Source organism: Coturnix japonica, chromosome 2 (genome assembly GCF_001577835.2).
Source record: "Coturnix japonica isolate 7356 chromosome 2, Coturnix japonica 2.1, whole genome shotgun sequence".
NCBI classification, from domain to species: domain Eukaryota; kingdom Metazoa; phylum Chordata; class Aves; order Galliformes; family Phasianidae; genus Coturnix; species Coturnix japonica.
The window spans coordinates 21944009-21969265 of record NC_029517.1 but is presented as its reverse complement, the minus strand read 5'-3'; the positions used below and the strand labels follow the sequence as shown (position 1 = coordinate 21969265).

The 25257-nt window shown below is 40.8% G+C and overlaps 1 protein-coding gene across 9 annotated transcripts in view; it reads right to left on the bottom strand.

Annotated features, from left to right (window-relative positions):
* The window catches only part of DYNC1I1 (dynein cytoplasmic 1 intermediate chain 1), a 174844-nt gene that overhangs the window by 53706 nt on the left and 95881 nt on the right, over positions 1-25257 (bottom strand). For all 9 annotated transcript variants that reach the window (XM_015853636.2, XM_015853639.2, XM_015853637.2 and 6 more), the window contains 3 exons: positions 19980-20142; positions 18810-18909; positions 14102-14227 (listed from right to left, as the gene is read on the bottom strand). In XM_015853636.2, the coding sequence (XP_015709122.1) occupies positions 14102-14227; positions 18810-18909; positions 19980-20142 (389 nt within the window). The remainder of the gene's footprint in view (positions 1-14101; positions 14228-18809; positions 18910-19979; positions 20143-25257) is intronic.

Here is a 25257-nt window from a genome sequence, read left to right as displayed (position 1 = left end):
GGGGCCCAGTGTGACAGGAAAGAGTGTAGGCTGTATTAACTTCAGTGCTTGTTAAAACATGAAGGATTAATGGTAGAAAGGGAGGGAAGAATTGTGAATGTCTCCAGCTTAGGATCTTCAAAAATGTTTGGGGATTCTAAGAATGTCTCACCCGACCACATGAAAGCTTCAGAGAGAGACGCAGCCACACGACTGCTCTAAATCCAAAGCTGGTATTGCTCCACTTATGCCATCAAACCGATGGAGCTGAAATGTAGCCACAAATTAAATTTATTTTTATTGAAAAAGTACTAAGTCCTTAAAAAGAGGGAAAAGTGTATGTCAGGAAACACAGCTCCTTCTTAGCTGAGTTAACAGGGTAGGTAAGTCTGACATCTAATCATCTCAGTGCTGACATCTCAGCATTGCAGCAGAGTAAGAGCACTCTGCCCAAGTCTGCAGGAAGGCAGCATCCAGCCTCATGCTTGCCTTGGAGCAGGGCAGAAAGCTGAGCCTTTTACTTTCATCTCCGTAACTGCAAGTTCTGACTGTGTCAGTACAAGAATAAAATGATTAGAAGAAAGTCCACAAGCTTCCTTGCCAAAAGGGAAACTCTCCTTCAGCTCTTTTGGAAAGTGTATTTGCTAACACTATTCATTTAGTGGTTTTGTGATGACTCAGAAAAGCAGCGAAAGTGCTGTATTGAAAATGTAGATAAGCATGATGCTTCTCAAGTGTGATATCAGGAGATTCTGCTTGCATTTATCCGTGACTGTAAATGGAAATCCTGAATTACTACAGACTACTAAGCCTGAGAACACAGTCCTTGTGGAATATCCTTCTTCATTAGACCGAGGATAAAAGAATTAAACCCAGGAGAACTGACAAGCTATTTCATAATAAAAGCACATCAAAATCAAGTTTTCTTTCTACCCAACCACTTACATGCTAAGTACCCACTGTCCTGCTCATCAAACTGGAGGGTCAAATCCTTAACTTCTGTACGCCTGCCCATTAAATGGAGAAGAAAGCACTTCCCTGGCTCACCTGTTTTACTTAGATCATGATATTCTGACTCTTAATTATTTTGATGAAATTATTTACAAGCCTTAAGTGAAGGGTCTGTGATTGCTTTGTTCGGAAGAGTTTCTAACAAATTGCTTTCAAAGTCATCCCAACCTAGATAAGGTCTCTAGAATCTACCATATGATAGTATTGCATGAAAACATTTTCTTGGCACGCAGGTCTGAAATGCCATTTGATAAGAAGTAGATCTGACACTAAAGAATGTTCAATTTCTGAAAATCTGGGAGTGGCAGCAGAATTTTCCCATCAGCTATGAGAAATTCTTTAGAAAAAAGTAATCATGTATGTGAGACAAACAGAACAGAAATCTTCATACCGTGGGAAACGCCAAGAGATTTTAAAAAGAAAATCTTTGCTGAATTGCAGCTTGAATAATTTTCTAGCAATGAAAACTCCTCAATGTTCTGCATACATATATTGTTACTCACTTCAACTTTTGTTTGATAAAGCATTTCAGACATGGAGTGTGTCCATCTGCTTACCAGACTGTTGGTGAGATGGAGGTACTTACATGGCACAAAGTGCCCTGGCAAATCCTGTTGATTCTCCTTTCACTGGGAAGTAAGATCAATTGCAATTGCCAGTCCTCTCCTCTTTTATCAGTAAATGGCTTATTGGACAAGATGCTGAATATTATTCAGACACTAGAACAGGCTGCCCAGGGAGGTGGTGGAGTCACCATCCCTGGAGGTGTTCAAGAAGTGTGTGGATGTTGCAGTGGGGGATGTGGTTTAGTGGGCAATATTGGTGGTACATGGATGGCTGGACCAGATGATCCTAGAAGTCTTTTCCAACATTAATGATTCCATGATTCTATGACTAAAAGGCTGGTCATCCCCCAACCTGTACTGCTGCATAATGAAATCCTCATGTTAATTTAGTTGGGTTTGGATTTCATCTAGGTTCAGAAAATCAGTGAAGTAAGTTATAATGAACTATCTACAGTAATCCATAAAGGGATAATAACTGAAGAGAAACAAAATATTATGCATTTAATTTTCAACACTATTGAAATGCTTAATTCTCCATTTCCACCAGAGTCAAATATGCTTAAGGATGTGATTTTTTGCAGAATGTTCAAGACAGTTCTATTAAGGTACCAGTAACTGCTGTAGCAAATACTCCTAATGCTATGCACTGCTTTGAGAACTGTATCTTATGCACAGTATGTTGTGTATATATTAAATCTACTGTAAGTACATGCTGATAATGTAATAAGGAAAGAAAACGGATACTTCACGGATCCTTTTTCATTCTCTTTAGAACTCCTTTTGGCAAGCAGGGCAACAGTTGCAACATTCAGTGCCAGAAGGTTCTGAAAAAGGCACTGTGTTTAGTATAGGACAAGTTTTCAAAAGCCGTCTCCATCTGCATAGCCTTAAAGAATGGTTTATATTTCCATGCATTATTATTCGTGCATGCAGATGGCAGAACAGAGATGATTAAAAAAAAAGAGTCTATTGTAAAAAAAGAAAAAAAGTATGAGTTCAGTTCATCGTGTTTTGGTCAATATTCATCATCATAACCCTTTGCATTCCTAGAGCCTCTGTAGTGGGATAATAAACACTACAAAATGAAAGAGATGGCTTGAGAAGCACATGGGCCATCATTTGCCTGGCATCCCATTGTTCTGCTGACGTGTATGTACCAGAAGACCCATTTCCAGAAATTCCAGTAGCTAAAAATTAGGTGTCACTGGATAAATGTCAGCTATTGCTGTGCTTTTCCATTAGCATAATCCCAGTGGCATAGATGGCTAAAGTAGATTAGGTTCAGCCCTATGTTGGCATTGTTTTCCCTAAAAAACACTTTATTTGCTCATCTAACTTCCTCAAGTCCATCCCTTTGCCTACCTCTCAGAACAAATAAAGACAGTTTAAACATCTTCCAACATTTGGCCTACTGTAATTTTTATTAAGAGAAAAACAACAATACAAAATGGAAAGGTGTCCCTCAGTCTTCCAGGGGACCAGACTGCATCTAAAATCAGTGACCTTTCATACAACTATAGCAAAGAAAACTGCTCTTGATGTCTGTCTGTCGCCTCATACCTTAACGTATTCCGGACTCTCCTCCTCACTGAGAAAGCAAAACAAATGATCACTTGATGACAAGCTCTGGAAATACCAGAGTTGGGCTTTACAGAGCATGCAGAGAAAGCAAATTCCAGACACAGAGAACAGGAATAGAAACATGAGTTGTTCTTGAGCTGTGATGTCAACTTGGTGTTTCTATGGCAGCAGTTCCCCAAACCACGCATTCGATCAATCAAACTACACTCAGCCAGAAATGAATTAGAAGCTAGCACAAGTGCTGCAAGAACAATTATCTACAACTCAGCCCATGAAGCTGGGCATCATAGTCACAGCTGTTTTTAAGAGAGTTGCAAATTAATCTCAAGTGTAGCTCTCAGTCCGACTGCCCTCCCCACCCTTTATAAAGTACAGGCTATGAGCACGGCCAGAAGAGTGAATATAACAGACTAAGAAAACTTTGGGGCCCCAACTGAGGAAATAAGTTTGTTTAAGTCCATCTTGTATCAGAAGGATGTTTATTCATGAAATTAATTGTAGACAACACTTCAAATCTCTCATGACTTCAGTGACTCAAGAGCCTACTCATAGCCAAGCAAATTGCTAAGTGCTTTCCTAAGCAGCCTTTCTTGATTAAGGACTTCAGAGAGCCACTGACCTCCCTTCAAGAGGAAGGAAGGAGGCCCTCACATTCAGCTGATCCTAGAAGAATCTCTAGAATTAGAGACTGTCAAGGCCCAGCTGACTTCTGCACAACGTCAGTTACACAGAGGAAAAGAGAGCATAAAACATCAGAGACAGAATCACTTGACTGCAAAGGCTGGAGGGCATCTCTGGAAATTGTCTGCTCCAACCCCTTGCTCAGAGCAGGGTCACCTAGTGCAGGTTGCTCAGGCCTTGGGTGAATGGAGACTCTGAGCTCTCCAGGCAACCTGACCTGTGCCAGTGTTCAGTCGCCCTCACAGTAAAAGAGGTTTTTCTTTACAAAATTTCCTTTCCTTTGAGTTTTGCCTTCTGCCTCTTCTTCTGTACCACTGAGAAGAGCCATCCTCTTTACTCCCACATCAGATAGACAAACAGATCCCCCCAAGCCTTCCTTTCCCCAGGCTGAACAGAGCCCCAGGTCTCTCAGCCTCTCCTCACAGCAGAGATGTTCCAGTCCCTTCATCATCTTAATGGCCACCTACTGGACTTGCTCCAGTGTGTCCATGTCTCTCTTGCTCTGGGGAGCCCCAAACTGAACAAATCTCTGTTTACTGGACCCTTCTTACCTATTAAAGATGCTACAGGACTTTGACTGAGCAGAGCTTTGCTTCACCCTGGAGATAAGTCACTTGATGTTTTGTGTCCAGGATAAAACTCTAAGGTAACTTCAGCAGGAAGTAGTAAGGAAGCAAAGGGACAACAGCATATCTTAAACTACTTGTTCCTAAGCAATTGGCATTTTGTACTCTGTAGTCTGTGTCACTTGGGCAAACTTCTATCAGTACACTGTCAAAATAATTACAGTAATCTCTTCTTATCTTTTTGATTTAATTGTAGCTTCTACTAAAGACTGACAGGCTATTATATTTGCCCAAATCCATCACTTTCACTTCTGTATCATTTATAAGTAGTGTCACTACATAATTGGAAATAATTGAAAATTAATTAAACATTGCACATAGATATGAGGATTGAGAGACAGAGAGGAGCAGATAAACAGCTATCTAGTAGAAATGCAGAAAGCCTGTATTTAAGAATCAATTCAAGAACAGTTACTTTTGCACTCTTCTAGTCTCATAAAGTATATTACTGTACCGATTCTGATAGAAATATAGCTCTGCAGCCTTAGAGCATCAGGAAGCAGCTAAGGCCATGCAGAAATACAAGAATACTTCCCATTACACGCCCTATTTGTAATATCACTTCCTCCAAACAAACTTTAGTTTCCTGAAATTTCACATCCCACTTTGCGCACATGCGAGGTCCTGGTAACTGGCTGAACCATACCATGAATCACAAGAATTACTTCACACAGGCACTTGTTACTAAGAAAGGTTCACTTTTTATAATCATTATAGTGACAGCAAATATAGCATCATTATGCAGAGTAGTGTTTATACAAGAAGAATCTTTACTGGGGCTGACAGAGACTGCCCTTTTTGCTAGTTTCTAGAAGACTCTAACACACATGAAAAGTCTTCCAAGGATAGTATCAGTGTCTCAGGCAGTCAGCACGTGCTTTTACTTTCCCTTTGTGGGAAGCATGGAGTGTTAATCATCATTAAATGAATGTTGCCTGCATACAAAAGATCTTTTCAGGGAACTACTTGTCAGTCACCCAGCTGTGGGGGCAGAGGGCGGAAAGCTTGATTTTAGACCTAAGGCAGAGGACAGTCAAATCCCAGGCTGTAATGATGGATTCGTTGGTTTGTGGGGCCTTTTACAGCACTTTAAAAGAGTAACTGTTTTATATTTTGTGCCAGGTAACACAGAAAGAGGCTTCACTCCTCACACAGAGCTCCCACAGAGACAAAAATCATGAGGTGAAATAATTTTCTTGAATTCAGACCAAATGTACCCTCCATTGCGAGCAGCGCGCACTGTGAACAGTTGCAGAACCCAAACAGAATAGTCATGCCTACGGCTGTTTATCTATCATTTTCAGTGCCAACAGGGAATTGCATGTTATTTTATATCCCTTATGAAAAAAATTATGTGCAAGGATCCCTGTGCTTACTTACTGATTTCCCATCTGGTCCTATGTTTCTTCTGCACTCCAAACCGTTTTAATGCTGGGAGTTTCAGATATAAGAGAAAAACTTTAAAATGTAACACTCACACCGACAAAGGAAAGTTATGTTTTTTTTCCCTTCCGTCCTCCCTTTTTCTTAACATAGGCAAGGTCACGTTAAAATGTAACTACGTCAACAGCTATTAGCCTACAAAAAACCTTCAGGAACAACTGTGGGAATTTGGTGATATTTTTTTCCTGTGATTTGAGGATAGTAAGACAAATTTGCACTTTTTATCAAGAGAATTTTGCAAAATCTTAAGTGGGATGAATAATGTAATGTGTTTAGAAGTATCAATAATCTAAGCCATCTGCAAAGGAATGGTTTTGCAAAGGCATCTCTTTCAGGACACTGTGGATTTTGTCACTGCTTGAGGTTTTGGCAAATGATCAATATCACTACAATTTTCTCTTATGAAACACAGTTTTTGACTGAGATATTTTTTTCCTTCCTTAGCTAGCTGAAGTTTAAAAATACTGCGTGTCTAACTCTGCAGTCCCAAAGGTTACGGTTGCTGCAAATTGAATGTCACACATTAGATACCAGTAATTCAGAAAAGAGCATAGGTCACTCCAAAAGTAATGCCTCCTATTTGTTCTCATGGAAACTACAACAGCTTCCACGAGCACAATAACACTGTTTGATACAGCAAAAACTCAGCCACAATCTGCTATTTTTCAACATGGCCACCACCATCAGCTATGCATTTTCACCAGTGATGAGCAAGAGCCTGCATATCACATGCATAAAAATCTATCTGCATCTGTCCTATCAAGAGTGGCCAGCGTGTTCTTTATATTTGGTCTGAAAGGAAGAATGCATGAACTCCAAGAAAAGAAACAGCACATTTATGTACAGATACATTACAAATCACTGTTTTAAAATATACCAAAAGCATAACGCTATAGCTAGTAGTGACAGCATGTAATTTAATCATATGACACTCTATTCTCTCCAAACAAAATCTGAGAAGCAGGAACTGCCTAAAATCTTCTATTAAAAAAAAAAAAAGTGTGATTTCCTAATTCTTTGATTCATAATTAAAATCTTAGTTTCAAATGAGGAAGATAATGTGTGGTAAGTATTCTGCTAAGCACAGGAACATTCTGTTGCTAGCAGACACTCTATGTATAAACAGTTCTCAGGTAATTCAGAACGCTAATTACTAATCGGGAAATTGCACCCACCTTTTGTATGAGCAGTCATTTCACAGATCGATGAGATATGGCATACAATTATGCTGTTATAATGTACACCTTGGCTTTGATGGGAGTGTTGCTTTTCAGGGTTATGCACAAGATAACAATAGATCAAAGTCATCATGGAAAAAAAACTCAGCTTTGCTAAGGGGTAGGAAAGATAAAGGTGAATTCCAGGCAATGCACACAACTCCGTGCATCCAGTTTGCATCCCTTCTGTCTAAAGACTGATGCTTAGCTTCTCCTCGCCTGTACTATGAAAAATATCGTGATTTGGTTTTGTGTGAAAATAAGTCAGTTTTAGGAGAGATTCAAATTAAAAGGCTACGTGGAAAACACGGCACACTTTTTCTTGTGCTGCAGATGCTAGCAGCCACTTTAACAGCTGTGGCATTTTAGCAACAAAGCAGGATGGGGCATTTGTTACCAGTGATCTCAGGACTGGATATAACAGTGTGGCACCCAAAGCAGAGTGTACATTTACACAATTCCTGCCTTTTTTTGCCTTCCTCCAGTGACATCTCTGAGCTCAGTAGCATATGAGAAACTGTCTCTTGTCTATCTGGTCCTTTGTCCTCTTTATATCACTGCTGAAGGCAGCTCTCTCCTCTCACCTAGAAGCGTGAAAAGCATTTTCCAAAGACTACATTCATCTTCTGGATGAGTGGGTGTAACTTCTACTGACTCACACACAATCTCTCCACAAGTATTGGAGCAATAATCTTAGGCCAAACAATCGTTATTTTTAATCACCAAAGGCTAGAAGTGGCACAGACACCAATCAGCCGAGGGCAGGAGGAAGAGTCTAAAAACAAAGCCTAAGAGGAAAGACCTGGGCTCTTGTTTACTGAAATCCTCACAGCACAAACCATGTGCTGTGTCTCTGTGTTCCAATCTGGACAAACACAACAGGACAGGGAAAAAAAAAAAAAAAAAGGTTTTAAAATAATAATAAGAATAAACAAATCCTTCTATCACAAGCCATAGTTGAAACTGCTCTTCCCTAGCAGCAGAGTTAGAAATTCCCCCAAATTTAAATGCAAAACTGTGCACCTATGTATCTCCATGGATTATTACTGTGCGCAAATGACTGCATAAACATGAGTGTAGTACCAACACTGTGTTCTACAGAACAGGCAAAGAACAGCTCTACTCAGCTCTACAAAGATCATCCTACCAATGGTGCACAAAGGAAAGAAACAGGAATGAAAATAATTTTTAGGTTTATGAAAAAGCCTGATTCCATTTTCCAGTGTTTGGATATGTATTACAAAAATTCTCCAATAAATTCGGGTCCTTGGGCCCCAGAGCATTTCCAGTATGAAAGTTGCCCCAACATCTTCACAGTCAGACACTTAGAGGTCCACTTACCAGAGAACTTCATGTTTAGGATCACAAGATAATTTGATTATGTAAGACCTCAGGAGATCTCCAGTTCCAACATCATGCTCAAAGCAGGGACAACTGTGAAATCAGACCCAGCTGTTTAGGGCTTCTTCCAGCCTGTCTTGAAATGACAACAGCAGGGTCTGCATAACCTCTTTGGACAGCCTGCTTCAATGCTTTACTGTCCTCACAGGGAAAAAAGTTTTTCCTTAAATGGAATCTGAACCTCTCTTTTATTTCTCATTCTCCTAATATGCACCAAATTTCAGTGGTAATTCATCAAATCTAGCTCTGTGCTGTAGACCCTCTTTAGTGAGGAAGTGGGATGGACAGATGGACATTTGCAGCCTTCTCAGAGCCATATATCTGTGAGATTTGAAGCATTTTAAGGACAGACTGTTGGTTTTCTTTGGCTTGCTTGATTCTACTTGGGAAACTCTGGAAAGCTTGAAGGGAGCTTAGGGTCCATCATTTCTTTTGTCTCTGAAGAACTAAATCCTACGCAAAACTTAGCAGGAACAAAATGAAAAAAACCCACCAATTATCACCAGAAATTGCTTCTTTTTTTCAAGTCTTCCAAGTATACTTTCTTAACAACCAAATTTTTTGTAATGCTTCTATTACTTCAAAGTTGTGGAGGGACTGACCTCTGTTTTGGACTCTGGAGAGATGGAAACTCAAGGACAAGAGGAAAAGGAGTGTATTAGTCATACATGCTGTTACTGCAGCCTTCGCCATACACGAGTCTCATGGATTTGGGCACTCAGCACCTTTCGGAGGCAGGCTGCTGGAGCAAAAAGCACATCTGAAGGAATTCATGTTGATTTTGAAAGACCAGACAACAACAAAGGAACCAAATCAGGCAAAAGAAAAAGGGCAACTCCGGCCAATATCTGCCACTAAATACAGCCCTTCACTTACCTCAGTGCATCTAATTCTAAGATACAGATTTCTGACTCCATCCATTCAGTTTAAAAGGGAAAGACCACACTAGCATAAGCAATGAAGAGTGGTCAAACACATAACTTAATGACAGTGTATAGAAGCCACTACAAAAAAGATAGGGGAGAATGAAACATTTGCGGTGTGGCTGAGTGGCTGATTTCTGTACCCAATCCACCAATATTTTCCAAGCATGGGCAGCTTTTCTTGAAATTAAAATAGAAAACACAAGCCCCATATCCCACAAAATTAAAAAGAAAATAAAAAAATAAAAAAATCCTGACAGTTTAGCAGTGAGATGGAACCAACCAAGCAAATCTGACTGCATGGCATTTTAGGAAAAGGACAGAAATAGCTGCAGCTATTAAAAGTGACATACTGCTGAAATCTTTTTGTGATTATGCTAAAAGTCGATCTGACTTCTTCATAGAACTCATAAATGCTTCCTGCTTCCCCAAATGAAAAAGCTACTTCACATATGCTCTCCTTCCTTAAAAATATGCCGAGTGGAGTTACTTCTAAGTGTCAGCTTTGTACTTTCCACTGCCTTGTTGAGACATTTTGAAAGAGGAAATTAATATATGAGGAAATACTCTAGAATAAATCTATGTAGTTGTTTTTTTTTATTGTTGTTGCTGTTGCTGACATTACATACGTTGTAAGAAAGCAGAACTCATCAAAGCTTCCAAACTCAGAGTCCTCCAAATCAGAGACTAAGATTGAAAGCAGTTTATTTGCACAACACTAGCATCTAAAGCTGTATTTCTCTACCTTTCCTTTCATGAAGTAACAGATATTTGAAGCTCACATCCAGATACCTCAGCCAAATTCAATAACCTCACTTCAGCTCCACAAGAAAGGAAACGCTTTGTGGCATCCTCAAGTCCCCTAGACCCACTCATTATTTCTTTCCTTTTTGTCTTCCATCCCTGCAGATCAGCTCTAATCTAAAAGCTAGAAAATCTGATACAAAAACAGTACTGTACTTTTGCTTATAGTCTCTGCTAAGAGGGAAGGTACAAAAGACCAGACTTTAAGTAGCCTGTTTAGAGCAAAGACAGTTGAAGTTCTCATTTACCCCACTCCATCAGAAAAGCTGATGCAAAATTTCAGATACTTCTTTAGGTCACTTTGGCTTAGGAAGCTTAAATCAGCCTACCTGGAAATATGAGAAACACTATGGGCAGAGATGACTGCACTATATAAAAACTGGACAATGTACTACAGGTAGTTCTCCTAATTAATGCAGTGTAAGGTACAATTTTTCTTGTTGTTGTTCAGAGAAAAGATATATAAAGGACATATAAGCATTTTCTAAGAGAGTAAGACTGAGAAATAATACAATGCTCCTCTACCAATCAGTAGTACAGAAATGATCACATCCGAAGCCAGCTTCATGCACAGCATTAATCAATATAGGATTGAGCTCATGTTGAGCTCAATATCGTATCATCAATAATTCCGCCATACTAACAGTAGCTGAGAGAAACAGTGTGAACTACTGCTTAAAATTCTCTCACCAAACTGGGAGAGAGTCAATGTGATTTCCATGTCCTCGCTGGAATTCATTCCCTCTCTGGATACTGCCAAACCAACCCAACCCAACCAGGGCTGACTCATCCACAGGGCCTCATAAAGTAATTCTGAAAGTCTTGGTTTTTGCCTTTGGAATGCACTGCATTACTCCAAAAGTTTGTGATGGTTCAGCTCGGGGGACGAGGACATCCCTGACTTTTCCCTACAAGGAAATTCCTGGTCTGCATGCTACAGTATTAAAAACACACTCAGTTTATTCCTCAGTACCTAAGGAAAGCATTGGGCATTCATTCCTTCAGCAAATGATATCACCCTTCCACTTTGATTATGCTTCTGAGACAGTATTTTTCTTTTTGCTTGCATAGGAAAACAAATGAACAAAGTGCCAATCCCTCACTCTTCCTTGCTTTCCCATTTCTAGTCTTGTGGTAAAGACATGTATGATGAGCTATAGAGGAAAAAATCTGTGGGACTCCCAGCTAAAATACTGGCAGCACATCACTGGGTAAAAGAGAAATACAAAAATCTGAACAAGGGCAATAACAGAATGAGTAGAAGAAAAGAAGTATTCCACAGGAGGAAAAAGTAGAAACCAGTAGGATTGCTTTGCTTAGAAAGGATTTGGTGGGATTTTATATGACAATTCACATGAATTAGTGAATAGGATAAACAAGTCCTGTTGGTCATTTTTTTCCCCTCAAAACTGATTAACTAAGACTGAACCCAGTACTTTTAGCACCATATATTGTAGACCTATGAATTTTTCTGCCACCTACACTGTATTAATGAGCCAACAATCTAATGTGAGATTAAATTGTGCAAGAATTTCTTAACAGTAACAATTTGTGACGACAGCTGGGATAAACACTTAGCGAATACATCATCCCTCACATTCAAGGATGTTTTGCATATCTATGTCTACTGATGCCACCAGAACACCTGAGGTGAAATTTCTTGCAGAGAAATGGTTTCATAAGCCACTGAAGTCTATGGTTTCAAAGAAGGGACGTGTGGAAGTTCCTCTACAGTCACATCTGTAGATGTAAGCCCCACATTTTGGGGCTTACTAATAATACAGTAGGTTTATAATAACTGAATAACCGAATTCCAGACTTTGAGGTAAGAAAATCTTTTTTCTCATTTTCCATCTCAATCAGCACAAAGCCTCAACCTGTACAAGGGACAAGTCTCATACTTTTTGCTTCCCTCTTTATATAATGTGGGTCTCCTTGTCCAATGTGAGATGCAGAGGATATTCCACATATCAGAAGCCTAATTATGATGATGATTCCAACATGATTCCAACTCCTAACAGACGCATCATGCAAATTATCTGTGGACAGCATGACCATGAAAATAAATATTTTCCACAAACACAAGAACTGATTTCATTTCACAGGAATATGATTAATCCAGGATGTATGTGAAAGCACAGTACCACATGTGTTTCTCAAAATACACAGGCTTTAAGTCTCCCGTACTAAAAAGTGAAACATGCAACTTAATGGGGGAATTAGACAGAAGCCCACCCAGGCCAAATCTTCAGCAATTACTTCGCCCTACGTATGTTTTTCTAATGGAAAATGTAGCCTGTCTCACTGCTTCCAATTTATTGAGTCATACCTCCCCTTGTTTGAGAGTACTGACTTTTAAAACTAGGCACATTTTTAACTAACAGACTATTGTTATGCCTCTAGTCAGTCTCTCCTTTGTGCACTCAGTAGGTCTACAATGAATCTAGCAATTAACTCACAAAATCAGCCTAGTTCAAAGATTATTCTTTGAATATTCTTTGCATTCCCAAAAATGCAAGGGGCAGTCTCTTCTCTTGAATATTTTGTTTAAAGCATCAAGCTGTGTGTACATCCTAGAAGAATTTGAGCACAGGATCTAAGCTAAGATCTTAAGCGTTCTGAAAGAACACATCAGTCTGCTGAATATGATATCCAGAAAAATGCAAGTTCTCATTTCAAAGGTAATACACACACACACAAATATATATATATATATATATAAATCTATATGGCATATTTTCTGAGCAGGCCTAGGCTCCTTGTGAAGTTGTTTTTCAGTATAGCAAATTAGAAAAACATGCCCAGAATTAAAGGTTACTTAATCGGGTTGAAGCAGTAACTTCAATTCCAGCAACTCCCTCCCACTATGTTACATCTGATAATGTACCCAAGTCCAAACAGAAACTTAGTTCAAAAAGATGTTTGGTCCTTGAATGTAAAATGACACTTAGCTTACACAATTAGCCAGGTAATACATATCCTTCCAAGAAAAGCAATTTTTACCACAGAATAATCTGCATTTTACTAATCTCTGATTGTTAAATTTTACTTGCTGAAACTTTTCCATATGGCTTTCTGAACACCACTGTCCTGTATTTAATTACCACAAAAGGATATTAATAAAGAGGTTGGAAATTTGGCCCAAGTCCTGTTCCACAATTTGGACAGTTTGATGGAGAGAGAGCCAATGTCAATTGACATTTCTGTCAATATGAGGCTGTGCCACTTCACACAGAAAAGCAGTGGGAAAAGGAGAGTAAATAGACCTATGGAAATAAAACATCCACCTATTTTTGAACTGCTCATACACTTCCAAAACAGCACGGTCATAAAGTAGCATTGAGTGAAGTGAAATATTGGTTAGCTAGCACAAGGGGCAGTCAAATGGCAATTGGTGGAGTAATCCTTGTAATTGAGACAGTTTTTATCAAGCTGGAAGATGCACACCCAGAAATACACAGTGTAGTTAAGAATTTTGAAGGCAGAACATGATATTGAGCAGAGCCAAGGCAAGGGTAGGCAGCTTGGAGTGCAGAGGATGCGAGGAAACTAACGTGGGTGGGAAAGCATATGTTGCTGTTTGAATGAGGAAGTGGTACACCACAGTTACTTCATAAGTGCAAGCGCTTTATAAACTAAATCTCTTAGGAACTGTTTTAAATAGACAAAGAATGACACGCAGTCCCTGACAAACTTGCAGTATTGTTCAAGAAGACTGGATTCCTTCTCAAAACATTGGGCTGCTGCTTGTACTTTTTCCAAAAATGCTTATTTTTAACCTCAACTTCTTCATATAAACACTGGGCAGATGCGCTGTGTAGTAAACTCTGTTTCGTCTACCATGAAATTAATGGCTTCCTCTGTCTTACCTGACAATGGAAAACATATTCTGGTGTGGTTTTCTTGAACTTCATGTTCCATACCAGGGCTACCCCATCAGGCTCATGTGGAGCATCTTCATTATTGTTATAAGATGCAACCATCAATTCAGGGTACTAAGAAAAAAAAAAGAGAGAGAGAGAGAGAATGAAATAAACTGAATGATGAAGAAGGTATGCAAAATCAGATGAGAGAAAAATAATCTCACCCTACATAAAATCAGATGAGAGAAAAATAATCTCACCCTACATATGGAATATCTGGTTTCAATTATAATACATGCTAGTTCAATCACAGTATTTAGCTACATTTTGGTTTTATATTTTACTTGTCCCTGACGTCCTTAAAGCCCCTGCTCCTTGCTCTGTATCAGTTATTCTCACATACCACAAAGGCAATGTTATTTTCTGCATATAATTCTCAGAAAAGACAACTAACAGGATATCCATAAAGGGAAGTAAAGCAAGGAATTCAGCTGAAAGGAAAAATCTGAAAGTTTGAGCAACTGTAATGCATTTGCTTAACCATTTCTTAAGAATCATTGCCTTAATTGATTTTGATGGTAAAATCAATGTGAGGATAGCACTTGTTCTGAAACTCACAATTCTTCAGCATCTCAGAAAACTATTCCTCCTAATTTCAATATGCACTCTTCCAATTCACTTATGCGTAGAAACAACTTGAACGCTATTTCAGATGATTCAAATAGCAAACAAATTTTGCAAGATGGTGAGGTCATCTGCTAAAGCTCAGGGTGACATCCAATTCCACTGACTCAGTAAGAGTATTCCAATGAGCACTCTGAAATAGACTCATATTTTCTAGTGCACGCATTATCCAATGATGTATATGAGTAGATATGCACCACACACATACGTATTTGCCCTGTGTGTGTATACATATACATATACATATACATATACATATACATATACATATACATATACATATACATATACATATACATATACATATACATATACACATACACATACATATACATATACACATACACATACATATACATATACATATACATATACATACACATATACATATACATATACATAATCTCATATATTTCCTGTATTTCTGACACCCCGTGCCAATGGTAACCCCTGTCCTTCCCTTTAAACAGTCCAAGTAGGGTAATGGACCTTGTGGCACATCTGGAGAAGAGCACATGGATTCTGGCAGACCAGTGATATAGCAGCCCTGGTTTGTGGTACCTACATCCTCCTCTTGTAAACTAGGAATGCTTTCCTTCAAAATTTCCCAATGACAATTGCAAGTCATTGTCACTGTCTTTCCCAGGTAAGGTCCTGCCAAACCATTCATCACTTCATAGAGGAACAGCACAGCTGGTAGATGTAAAGGAAGTGGGACCAAGGAACTGCCAGCAATGCTGCTGGTAGCTATGAATTCGATCCACACCGGGCATTTTAAAAATTGCAAACACTCTTTTCTATCATTACTAATGTGGCTTGATGCCCTCTGATCTCAAAATTCATTTGGAAGAAATAATGCATACAGCTGTTACTTCCTTCCCACTTTGGGTACATTTCCATGGATAATACATCATGGAGCTGATGATTGTTCTATTCAAGCTATCATTCCATGTAAGACCTGAATCAGATCCTGGAACCATGGGTAGAAGGACCAACAATGGTGTGGCCACCACAGCTGCCTCTTCCCCTTTTCGGAAGAAGGTGGCTCTGACTGGGGACACATCTATGTTCCACCAGAGCCTGGCTGGTGGCACTGCTTCTAAGGGCACCCAAATCTCTTCTATGAGACTTAGAACATACACCAGAGCAACTACCTCTTCTACCTCATCCAGATCTCAGACACCCGAAGGTGGTTTGATCCCACACAGCCTGTAGGGACACAGCTGAACCAGCCTGCCTTCCTCTGCTCCCATCCCCTCTGAGATCTCTCTTTTCTCTCCCATGACAGAGATTATAATTACTCCTGAACAGCGAGCTTAGCTTCTCCTTTGAATCTTCTCATTCCATATTGGCCCTGGTCCAAGGAAGCAGTATGTGCAGAAGGCTTTTGACAGCACATCTCTTTTTTACCGAGCAGATCAGGTATCATTTGGGCCAGCAGCTGAGCCCATGCTATTGAAGAGGCAGTGACCTCAGCAGGCAGAATCGCCAAGCCTTCACCAGCAGGAGACAGGACATGAGCAGTCATGGATACCAGTTTACAGGCACTCTGGGGTTTGTTCATACTTCTGGAGAGTTTAGTGAGCATGTTCTGGTTGGCAGTGCATCTGGCCATAAACAAACAATGACTCAAGCCTTGCTGGTCTATATGTAGGTTTTGCAATCAAAGTTTATGCAATAGTCTGGAAATACAGTTTCAGGTTTACACAGACGTCAGGGTCACATCCAGCTGGGCAGCACCAAGAGGCTTTTTGACTCTGCAAGAATAGAGCCAAGTGTACCACCATAAATCCATCAGACTGCTCCAACAACTTGCATTTACAGCTGCTCAGTCCTTACTGGGCATCTGTATGTCCCAGGAAATTCCCCCATGGAAATGCTGCAGTGTGAAAAAGCATTCATAGTTACTGCCTGAGAATCAAGAGGACACAGCAAAGAAAACGCCGCATCTGTAGCTTTCCTGGCTTCAGGCAAGCTGTTAACCTCCTCAAAGACAAAGCAAGGTGATCCCATGCTCTTTTTATACTCATTCTGTCGGGCCTTTCCCTCAGTTCCCTGAAGAAGGATTGAGTCAATCTTAATCTTCCCTTTGCTCCACAGAGAATCAAGGGGCTGTTAGTATGAATGATTACACATGTTTCGGACCGTATTTTACATGTGACTAGGAACTGAATAATTTGTTTCATCAATGCATCAAGCCTCTTTGTTTGATTAAGCTTTTATTCACCCCCAGGATGTTTTGCAGCAACACTTCTATCGCAGAACGTTGAGCAATGTATTCCGCAGTTCCCATGACTCTTGGAGCTGTCCTTTGGCACACTGGACACCGCCATGGCCTGCAGTGTGTGTGAGAAGCAGAGCTAGTGGTCAGGTGAAAGGTCTCCAGCTGGCTCCAGCCCCAGCCACAATGCACACCTCAGGGCAAGTCAGAAAGGTCTGGTGCCTCCTCCCAGGCCACAGACGGCGCAGAGGAGCCCCAACACACAGAAGTTCCTTTAGGGTGACAGGGAGCTGAGTATGAGGAGTTAACAGAGGGTAAGGCAGGAGGGGCCACCCTGGAACAAAGAGGTGGGAAGCAGAACATGTCTGTGTGCCCCAGGGGCTGAGCAATTACATTTGGCAGTGCTCTTCTGAGGCGGCTTTTTTTTCTTGCTGCCCTGGGAATACAGTCAGAGCTGCCTGTTAGGAAAATATCAGATAAGAATTCCATGTAATTTCCAGCCCCTGAACAAGTGAACAACCTATGATAAGTGTTTCCTCAGGCTAATATTTGATTTCTGTGGAAATCCATATGTGCATATAGGCCACCCACATCACACCAGTGCGTACCTGTTCTTAAGCTGACATTTTGAATGATAGCAAAGGGATAGATCATTCATTTTGCACATAGGACATGAGCTGGGTATCACAGCAGCCTTTGCACACATGGAACAGTTTGCAATGTGCTGCTGTGAGCACAGCCCCAGCCCCAGTCAGGCCTGCGTGGCCTCCTTCGTGCAGCCTGTGCTTAAAGCACCCAGAGTGATGGAAGCAGCCCCGTGGCCATTTTGAGAGGAAGGCAATAGAGTTGGACACAAGAATCACCACGTCCTGTACTGCTTATCCTCTCCCAAGTAAAAACACACCACAGGAACAAGTCTACATCCTCCTGGAGCAACTTCATTATATCTGTACAATGGATCCTGAAGCAGAGACTCCCTGGTTCCCTCCCAAAGAAAACCAGCTGCTTTTCTCCACTCCAGACTGACACTTAGCATCAGCATAACAGGGACTGAAGCATAGAGGATGAGGCAGCTGGAGCGAAACTGGGACCACAAAATTTGACAGGACCTGTGGTGATCTGTACATACTAATCCCAGCTCTCCAACAGAGTAACTAATTAACCTGGTTTATCTGCCCTGCTGATGTGGCTGTATTGGTTTGGGGAAGCTGAAGCAGCTCTCCAGTCAGTTTTAGTTTGCAATATGACAGTGCTTTGTGGTGCACAGAACTCGGATACCTTCCAGACACATTACTTTAGCGTGTGCCCTGGGCAGCTGCATTCTTCTCTTTCATAACTTGGAGAGAGGACCCAGAATTTTCACAAAGACCTCTTTTTGATCTTTTCCAATTGCTCAGACACTTCTGCACTTTGAGTTTTAGCATATAAAGAAATAAATTTGTATTCTTGTTTTCATTTTAATATATTATTATTTATAACTGCTTGTTAAAACAAAATGTTAATTATTTAGTTATTTTTCATCAATATAATTTTAATGCTTTTCTCCTAAAAGGAATTCCATGCGATGAAGGACTAAAGAGGGGGGAAGAAGGGGGAGTAGGTAGGTTTTTTAACCTATAGTTTTAATACTAAGTCCTGACTTTGAAGATTAAACAGCATACATAGAAAAAAATGGGAGAAATTCACTGATGCCTGCTTCTCTTATAGAAAACATGCATGTACTCATTCTGTAAGAATGATGCTGGCCATATTTTTTTAGGGAGAGGTTGGAAGTCATATAGAAGCATATCTTCCAGCTTCACATCTTACCTGCAGAGACCAATCCATACAGGTGACAACACGATGCTTTGACCAATGCTCATCGTAGAACTGACGGTTAAAAGAAAGGTTGGCTCCTGCTTGAACATCTCTGTGAATTCAAACAAAGTGACACTTCTTGAAGTAACAGAGCTCAGATGCTCTTAAAATCAATGCAGAAGTTTCCAACTATTTTTTCTCAGACCTCTGGAGCAGTTTGCCGCCTTCAGTAATTGCTTTCACTAACAGTCTTGAAGGAATAATGACTTTGCTCCATGGAACAAATTTTACACATATTTCACCCAACCATATTTCTTAATTTCCACTGCCTTCCTGCCTTCTCTAAGCAGGCTCTTTTGGGACACCCCTACCACCTTTGTCTCTCAGGACCAAGTCTGATCCTGGCATTCAGCATCTCCTTTTCTGAATCTTTGTGTCCAAGCTACAACCAAATCTCTCTTCTTTTTTTCTCTCCAAATCTTCAAGTTACAACATCTCCTCCCAGCCACAGAGATGGCAGATGCCTTCTGGCACCACTGTGACTGGCTGAAGCTCAGTGCTGGTGTACCACTGCATTCAGTTGTCATGGGGCGATGCTCTGGAGCAGCCTCCTTTAACTGCAGCACAGCACATCTCCTGATTTGCCAAGAGGCTTCAGTGGATACACAGCTGCTGAAACCTAAATACTTCCTGTCAGATTAGCAAGTGTTGCTTCTTGCACTCCTTATCCATTGCTGAACGTGCAATGTGTCATCTTCTGTCTTATGTGTTTAGACTGTTATTTTCACCCACACAGTGCACAGCACAGTGCAATCTGTTATTGACCTGAAGCAGCAGTATCTGCAGAAATACTAGGATTAAAGCATACGGATGTACATCTCTTAAAGTACTCTTAAACTACATATACATTTCTATGTTTTGGTTATTATTAATCCAAAAACCGAAAAAGACCAACAACAATCTGAGTAATACTTTAAAAGAAAGAAAACAAACAATGAAAACAGAGCAGTAAAGTATGAAAGTGTTTTGCAAAATAATTTAGACTAATAAACTGACCCAAGTCTTCAAGGGGAGGTTTCTTAACTATACAAGGATTTAGTTTAGTTTCAAAATTAATGCTTCTTGACATTGGTATTCTTTTCATAAACTTGTTTTACAAAAGCGAGTAAAACACAAACTGACCCATCTTTCTCTTCTAAGTCTCTGCCACTGTAGTCAAAGAATATGTCTGAATCTTCAGCCAAAGCTCGCTCAATGACACGTATTGTCCGGTCAAAAAATATCAAGAATTCTTCTGAATGGAGAACTTGCTGCTTTTCTTCTTCTGTCAGTTCTCTGGGAGGAGCTTGAAAAAATGAAAAGATGTGGTTAAGAGTCTGCCATTTCATTCCTTTCCAAATGAATAAACATCTTCACTGAGCTTCTTTAGACATGAACGCTTGCTGTAGAACCGTCAGGGCAGAAATCAAAGCTTTGCACTTAAAATCATGACTAAGAATTTTTTAGTAGATCTAAACATGCTCCTGTATGTTACCAGAATGTAGAGCTTACATAGAAAAGATCTTATATCTTACATATTTATTATTCAGAAATGGAAAATACTTAAAGCCCCAGATAAAATAAACGCAGTGTTCCTATTTCAGGAAATTGCTGTGACTGACGTTTAGGCAATACCTAGCTTGAAAAAGCAGAACACTTATGTAACGGGGGATCTGTCAGAGGAGCCAAAGATAAAGTAATCTGCTCAACTTATAGTACAGTTCTTTGTACTAAAAGGGCTCTCATAATCTCTCCCTTCTCTTCTTCCAGTTTCTTCTTGGTATCACTGATAAATTTTGTCTTCGGGCTTTCGTGAAGCAATGAAGTAAATAACCAAAGACTCTCCCTGAGGCAGCAAAATCTAAAGTGACCAAACAAAATCCATTTTCTCTCAGGCAAAGCAATCCTAAGAGCCAGAGCGAAAAATACACTCTGCCTTGGCCAGGGCTGCCTGGGATGGGTGGGAGCTGCCTCGGGCAGGACAGCCCGGTCCCTGCAAGATAGAGCTGCTCCTTTCCTTTTGGCAGGGATGCCAACTCTTTCATTTCAGAAGGGTATTCTCAGCATGACCCTTCATCTGAAAATTTCAAGAAGCACCAGTTTCACTTCTCCATCAGTTTAATGACCTGTTGGTAAATTACAGTTAAAACGTGAGCATTTGAGGAAAGAAAGTTGGATGCTGTTATTGCTGCGGTGCAAAATTCTGTTCTCAATTACACCAGCAGGGTCATACTGATAATATAGCAAAGTTTTGTGTCAGTTATGCCTTTGCCAGCATGTGATTTTAAACAAGCATTTTAGTTGTATTTCAGAATCACTTATATTTCAAAAAATGCCATTAGCATCTGTACAGTTATACCAAACCAACTTAGTAACTGTGTCAAATTCCCAGCTTGGAAAGCTCTGTTGGCACCACAGGAGTTATGCTAACAGAGAACACTGTTCCAAATGCATGATTATGGACACAAACAGACAGCTTTACAGCAGAATTACAGAAGGGGATGTAGCCCTTGCTCACCATCCCATGCCCTGTGGCTCGTGCTGGGTTTTTTGCTGACAGCTGTCCAAAGAGGCATTTGCAGGTGTTTGCCTGGATACAAACCCACCACCAGCCCCAGGGGCAAGGATGGATCTGGAGGCACAGGAGGCAGGAGAAATACCATGGCCAGCAGTTGTGCAGTGCTCAGCTCCAAGGTTTGCAAAGTATTTGCTTCTAGAGCACTCTCCCTTTTCAGCTCAGGAGAGGCTGTTATCATCACAATCAGGTTTGCCTAATCTGCTCAAAGCTTTTTCTCTAAAAGAGAAAATCTCCGTCTAAATTTAGAGGGAAAGAAAAATACGAAAGGTGGAGGAGCAATTTGGCACTCAGAAGACAAGCAGCTCAGAAGTTCAAACTTGAGCCCGGATGGTCTCCTATGGCCTCGGCTCTCTGCCTCCTGCCACCAGTTTCATGGTCCCTGCAGAGCTCCACACATCCAGGGACAATCTCTGTCCCCTGCACAGTCCCCCTGCGCAGCAGAGCAACTATTACCAAGGCAGGAGCACAATTTGCCTCTAAGTGCTTTAGACAGAAGCAATGCGTGTGGGAAAAAAAAAAAAAGAGAATGACTAACAAAAAGTACAGGTTGACCTATTGCAGCATCCACTACTGAACAGTAATTGGCACTAGGGGAACTTATCTAACAAGGAAGCCTGTAACAAGGCAATATTCCACTGTCACCACTAAAGCATCACTTTCTGAGAATCAAAGGCAAAAGCATTACAATGCAGCAAAACAGCATAAAAGGGGAGCAAATAACTGCAAATCCAACTAGAAAACTCATTTTAAACTGCTCCAAATGCTGAAAATTATTCACTAAATCAAACAGTCTCTACAGGTTAGATATATAAATTTATTATTCGGTCGTTTGCCCACCTGGACTGGTAAAGAAAATACAACAAAAAATCTATAGAAAGGTGATAAGCAAAAACTAAACAGCTTGGGAGCTGTGGGGTGTTCACAAGCAATGGAGACACAAATGATTGCAGTCCTACCTCAGCAAAATCTCCCTTGCAGTTAGCAGCAATCTGTGGGAGGCCAGCAGTCTATTTATTAAACCCTCTTCAGCATCAGCAACACCCTGGCTAAAGTTTGTAGGGCATAAATCAGCTTACCTCATCCACCCGACTGACACACCAGATGCCCCCTGGCGATATTAAGCTTCATATTTTAACCTTATTTTCTTCTTTCATTCGTCTGCCTCTGAAGTTTTATTTGAGGCAATCTCTCCTTGCAAGAATGTTAACATCTTTACTATTTCCACTGTAAAACATTTCTGTAACTACTGTAAATACATGGAGTAGAAGCGAAAAAAAAACCAACAACAGAACAACAAAAAACAACAAAAAAACAACCCAAAACATACAAGCTTGTTCTTTCAAATATGAAGATTTTCTGACCAATTATCTTACAGAGCTGCTTCCATTTTCTCCTTGTTCCTGTCTGTCCATTACCTTGAATAAAATAAAAAGAATCTATGTAATTTTCTGCAATTTCTCTTCCTATCTGGAGGCTTTCGGTTACTTTGATCTCAGCTTTCAAGAGACACAGACGCTCTTCAAGGAAAACTACTAGAAACATAAGTAGCTGATCAAAGTACTTCTTGTTTTGTTTTGTTACAGAGACCTATGTGATGTGACAGTATCTCCAGAAATTCTAGGGAAGAATACAGCATTTTCCATCAAGTATCTTCTCTACCTGGAGTTAAAACCAATCACACCACATCTAACCCTCCACGTCTAACAAAGCCCAGCACAGTGCTTTGCTTCCCAGTGCTGGAAGTTACGTGCTCATTGCCTGACAAGCAATGGATGCTACCAGAAAGGACACCCCCCACTTGGAAAAAAAAACAATACAAAAGCATTTCCCTATATTGCTAGGAACTAAGCTAAAAAATGCTGCAGTCTTATACCTATCTGATAGTAGCAGGACAGTGGTAAATAAAGAGTTGTGATAACAGCGCAGGATCAAATTCACAAGCATTTATAAAACATGGTTTGAGTCTTCTGAGGGAACCAAGAAGATATTTAAAAAACAGAGAAAGACCCATATTTAAGTAAGTTCTATAGTAGAATATTCTTCTGCAACGTAAGCAATTGTAAAAAGCTGGCAAAATAAGTAAAATCCATTAAAGGCAAAAAAGAAAGTAAGATAGCAAGAGTAAGGGAATGAAAGAAAGGGCGAACTAATAAAAACAGTAAAGCAGGAAGCAGCCTTGTTATGAGAGCAGAGATATAACGAGAGACAGAAGGAGATTAGCAAAACCCTTTCAAGAGCTGTGTTATTCCTTTCAGTGCACATTTAAATCCATGTAGATTTCAGATGTGCTGACTACTGAGCACAGCAGAAATGCAAGGTGTGAGAACCACGAGGTGCTGAGCAGTTCTCTGCAGCTCTTGGTCCCCGTCTCCTTGCAAGCCTCCTGTTTTTCTGGTGTCTCACTTTCATGTTAGGCTTGATATATGCTGTGTCCAAGTTTGATGGACGCTGCCATGTGCGAGTTACATCAGGTTTAAAACACAAGTCCCTGCTCTGTACAATTGCTGAATGGGAGATTTTAAGGCACATTTTGGAATTTTTCAGTGCTGGAAAAGCAGTGTTGGGAGCCCTGAATTCAGAGCTCCACTGGGCAGGCTTGCTCTCACTGCAGGGGCTTGTGGGCCTGCATCCTTGAGTACACCCATGCTGAGCTACCATATGACAGATGGATGCCCCTGTACTAGCTGTATGATTGATGGCAGCAAAACTGTGGGATTGCAGGCTCTTATCTACACCAATAAGACTGTAGGACCAAGCCTCTTCTATCTCTCCCTTCCTGATGCAGGGTCCGGTGAGAGCTGTACTGTCTCCCCACCTGCACCATGAGCACAGCACACACACACAGCCCTGTGCTCACGTCCAGGGAGGGCACAGCAGGTCTTTGAAGCTGCAGATCCCAGCTTCCCCCTTCACAGCCTTTCATGCCGGTTTTTGTGGATATATCCAGGGCTTCAGATAAATGCAGGTTGAGGCCCACTTTCAAGACCCAGCCCGTCCTGCTGTTCATGTGGTTTCTCCTTGACACAAAGAGGCGCCTGAGGTGGAGCTCCAGAGCTCTCTGGTGGTGGAAAGCCCCATCCCACCCGATGCCACAATTTGGGACCAGGCTCTTGTTTACGTGGTGAGGGGAGGCTGGGAACAGACAAAGCCCAGCCCAGTTTGCCGGCAGGTATCCCACACTTGGCTCTTCCCAGCACAGCGTGAGACATGGGTGACAGCCGGCAGCCATGTGCAAAAAACATGGCGGGGTCTTGAGGCTTCATGTGCTTCCAGCAGCTCATCAGCCAGGTCCCCACCTCCCACCCTCACCATGTGGGGCTACTGCTCTGCCCTACTTGCCCAAGGGTAATGGAGGGGTCATGCCAGATGGGCAGGTGTCTCGTGTGCCTTGCAGTGATACTGGGACAAGTCCAGCACTGGGCTCTGCCCTGCTCAGGGGTCTGCTGCACTGTCCCACCCAACCCTACAGAGCAACTCTGGGGAGTACAGGGGAAAGATGAGGAAATTAACTGTGTAATAAATGTCTGCAGAATTAAATCGAACTACCTATAAACCACAGAGAGAAGAAAAAAAATCACATTTCCTCTTAAAATACCATTATAAAAATAGAGCACTCCTGTCCCGTTGGCTTGGGGAAAGGGACTGGGTCCAATCATTATTTTTCATATCGACCTATTTTTGAGTTATGTTCATGAAAGAATTGTCTGCCTCTCTCTCCCAACACTTCCCTCTCCCATGTTTTTTTTGTTTTTTTTTTTTACACTCCTATAACTCAAAAAAGGCCATGCTGATTTTTTTAATCTGTTAAAAATGTGCTCCCCGAGCTGAAACCAAATTTCAGCC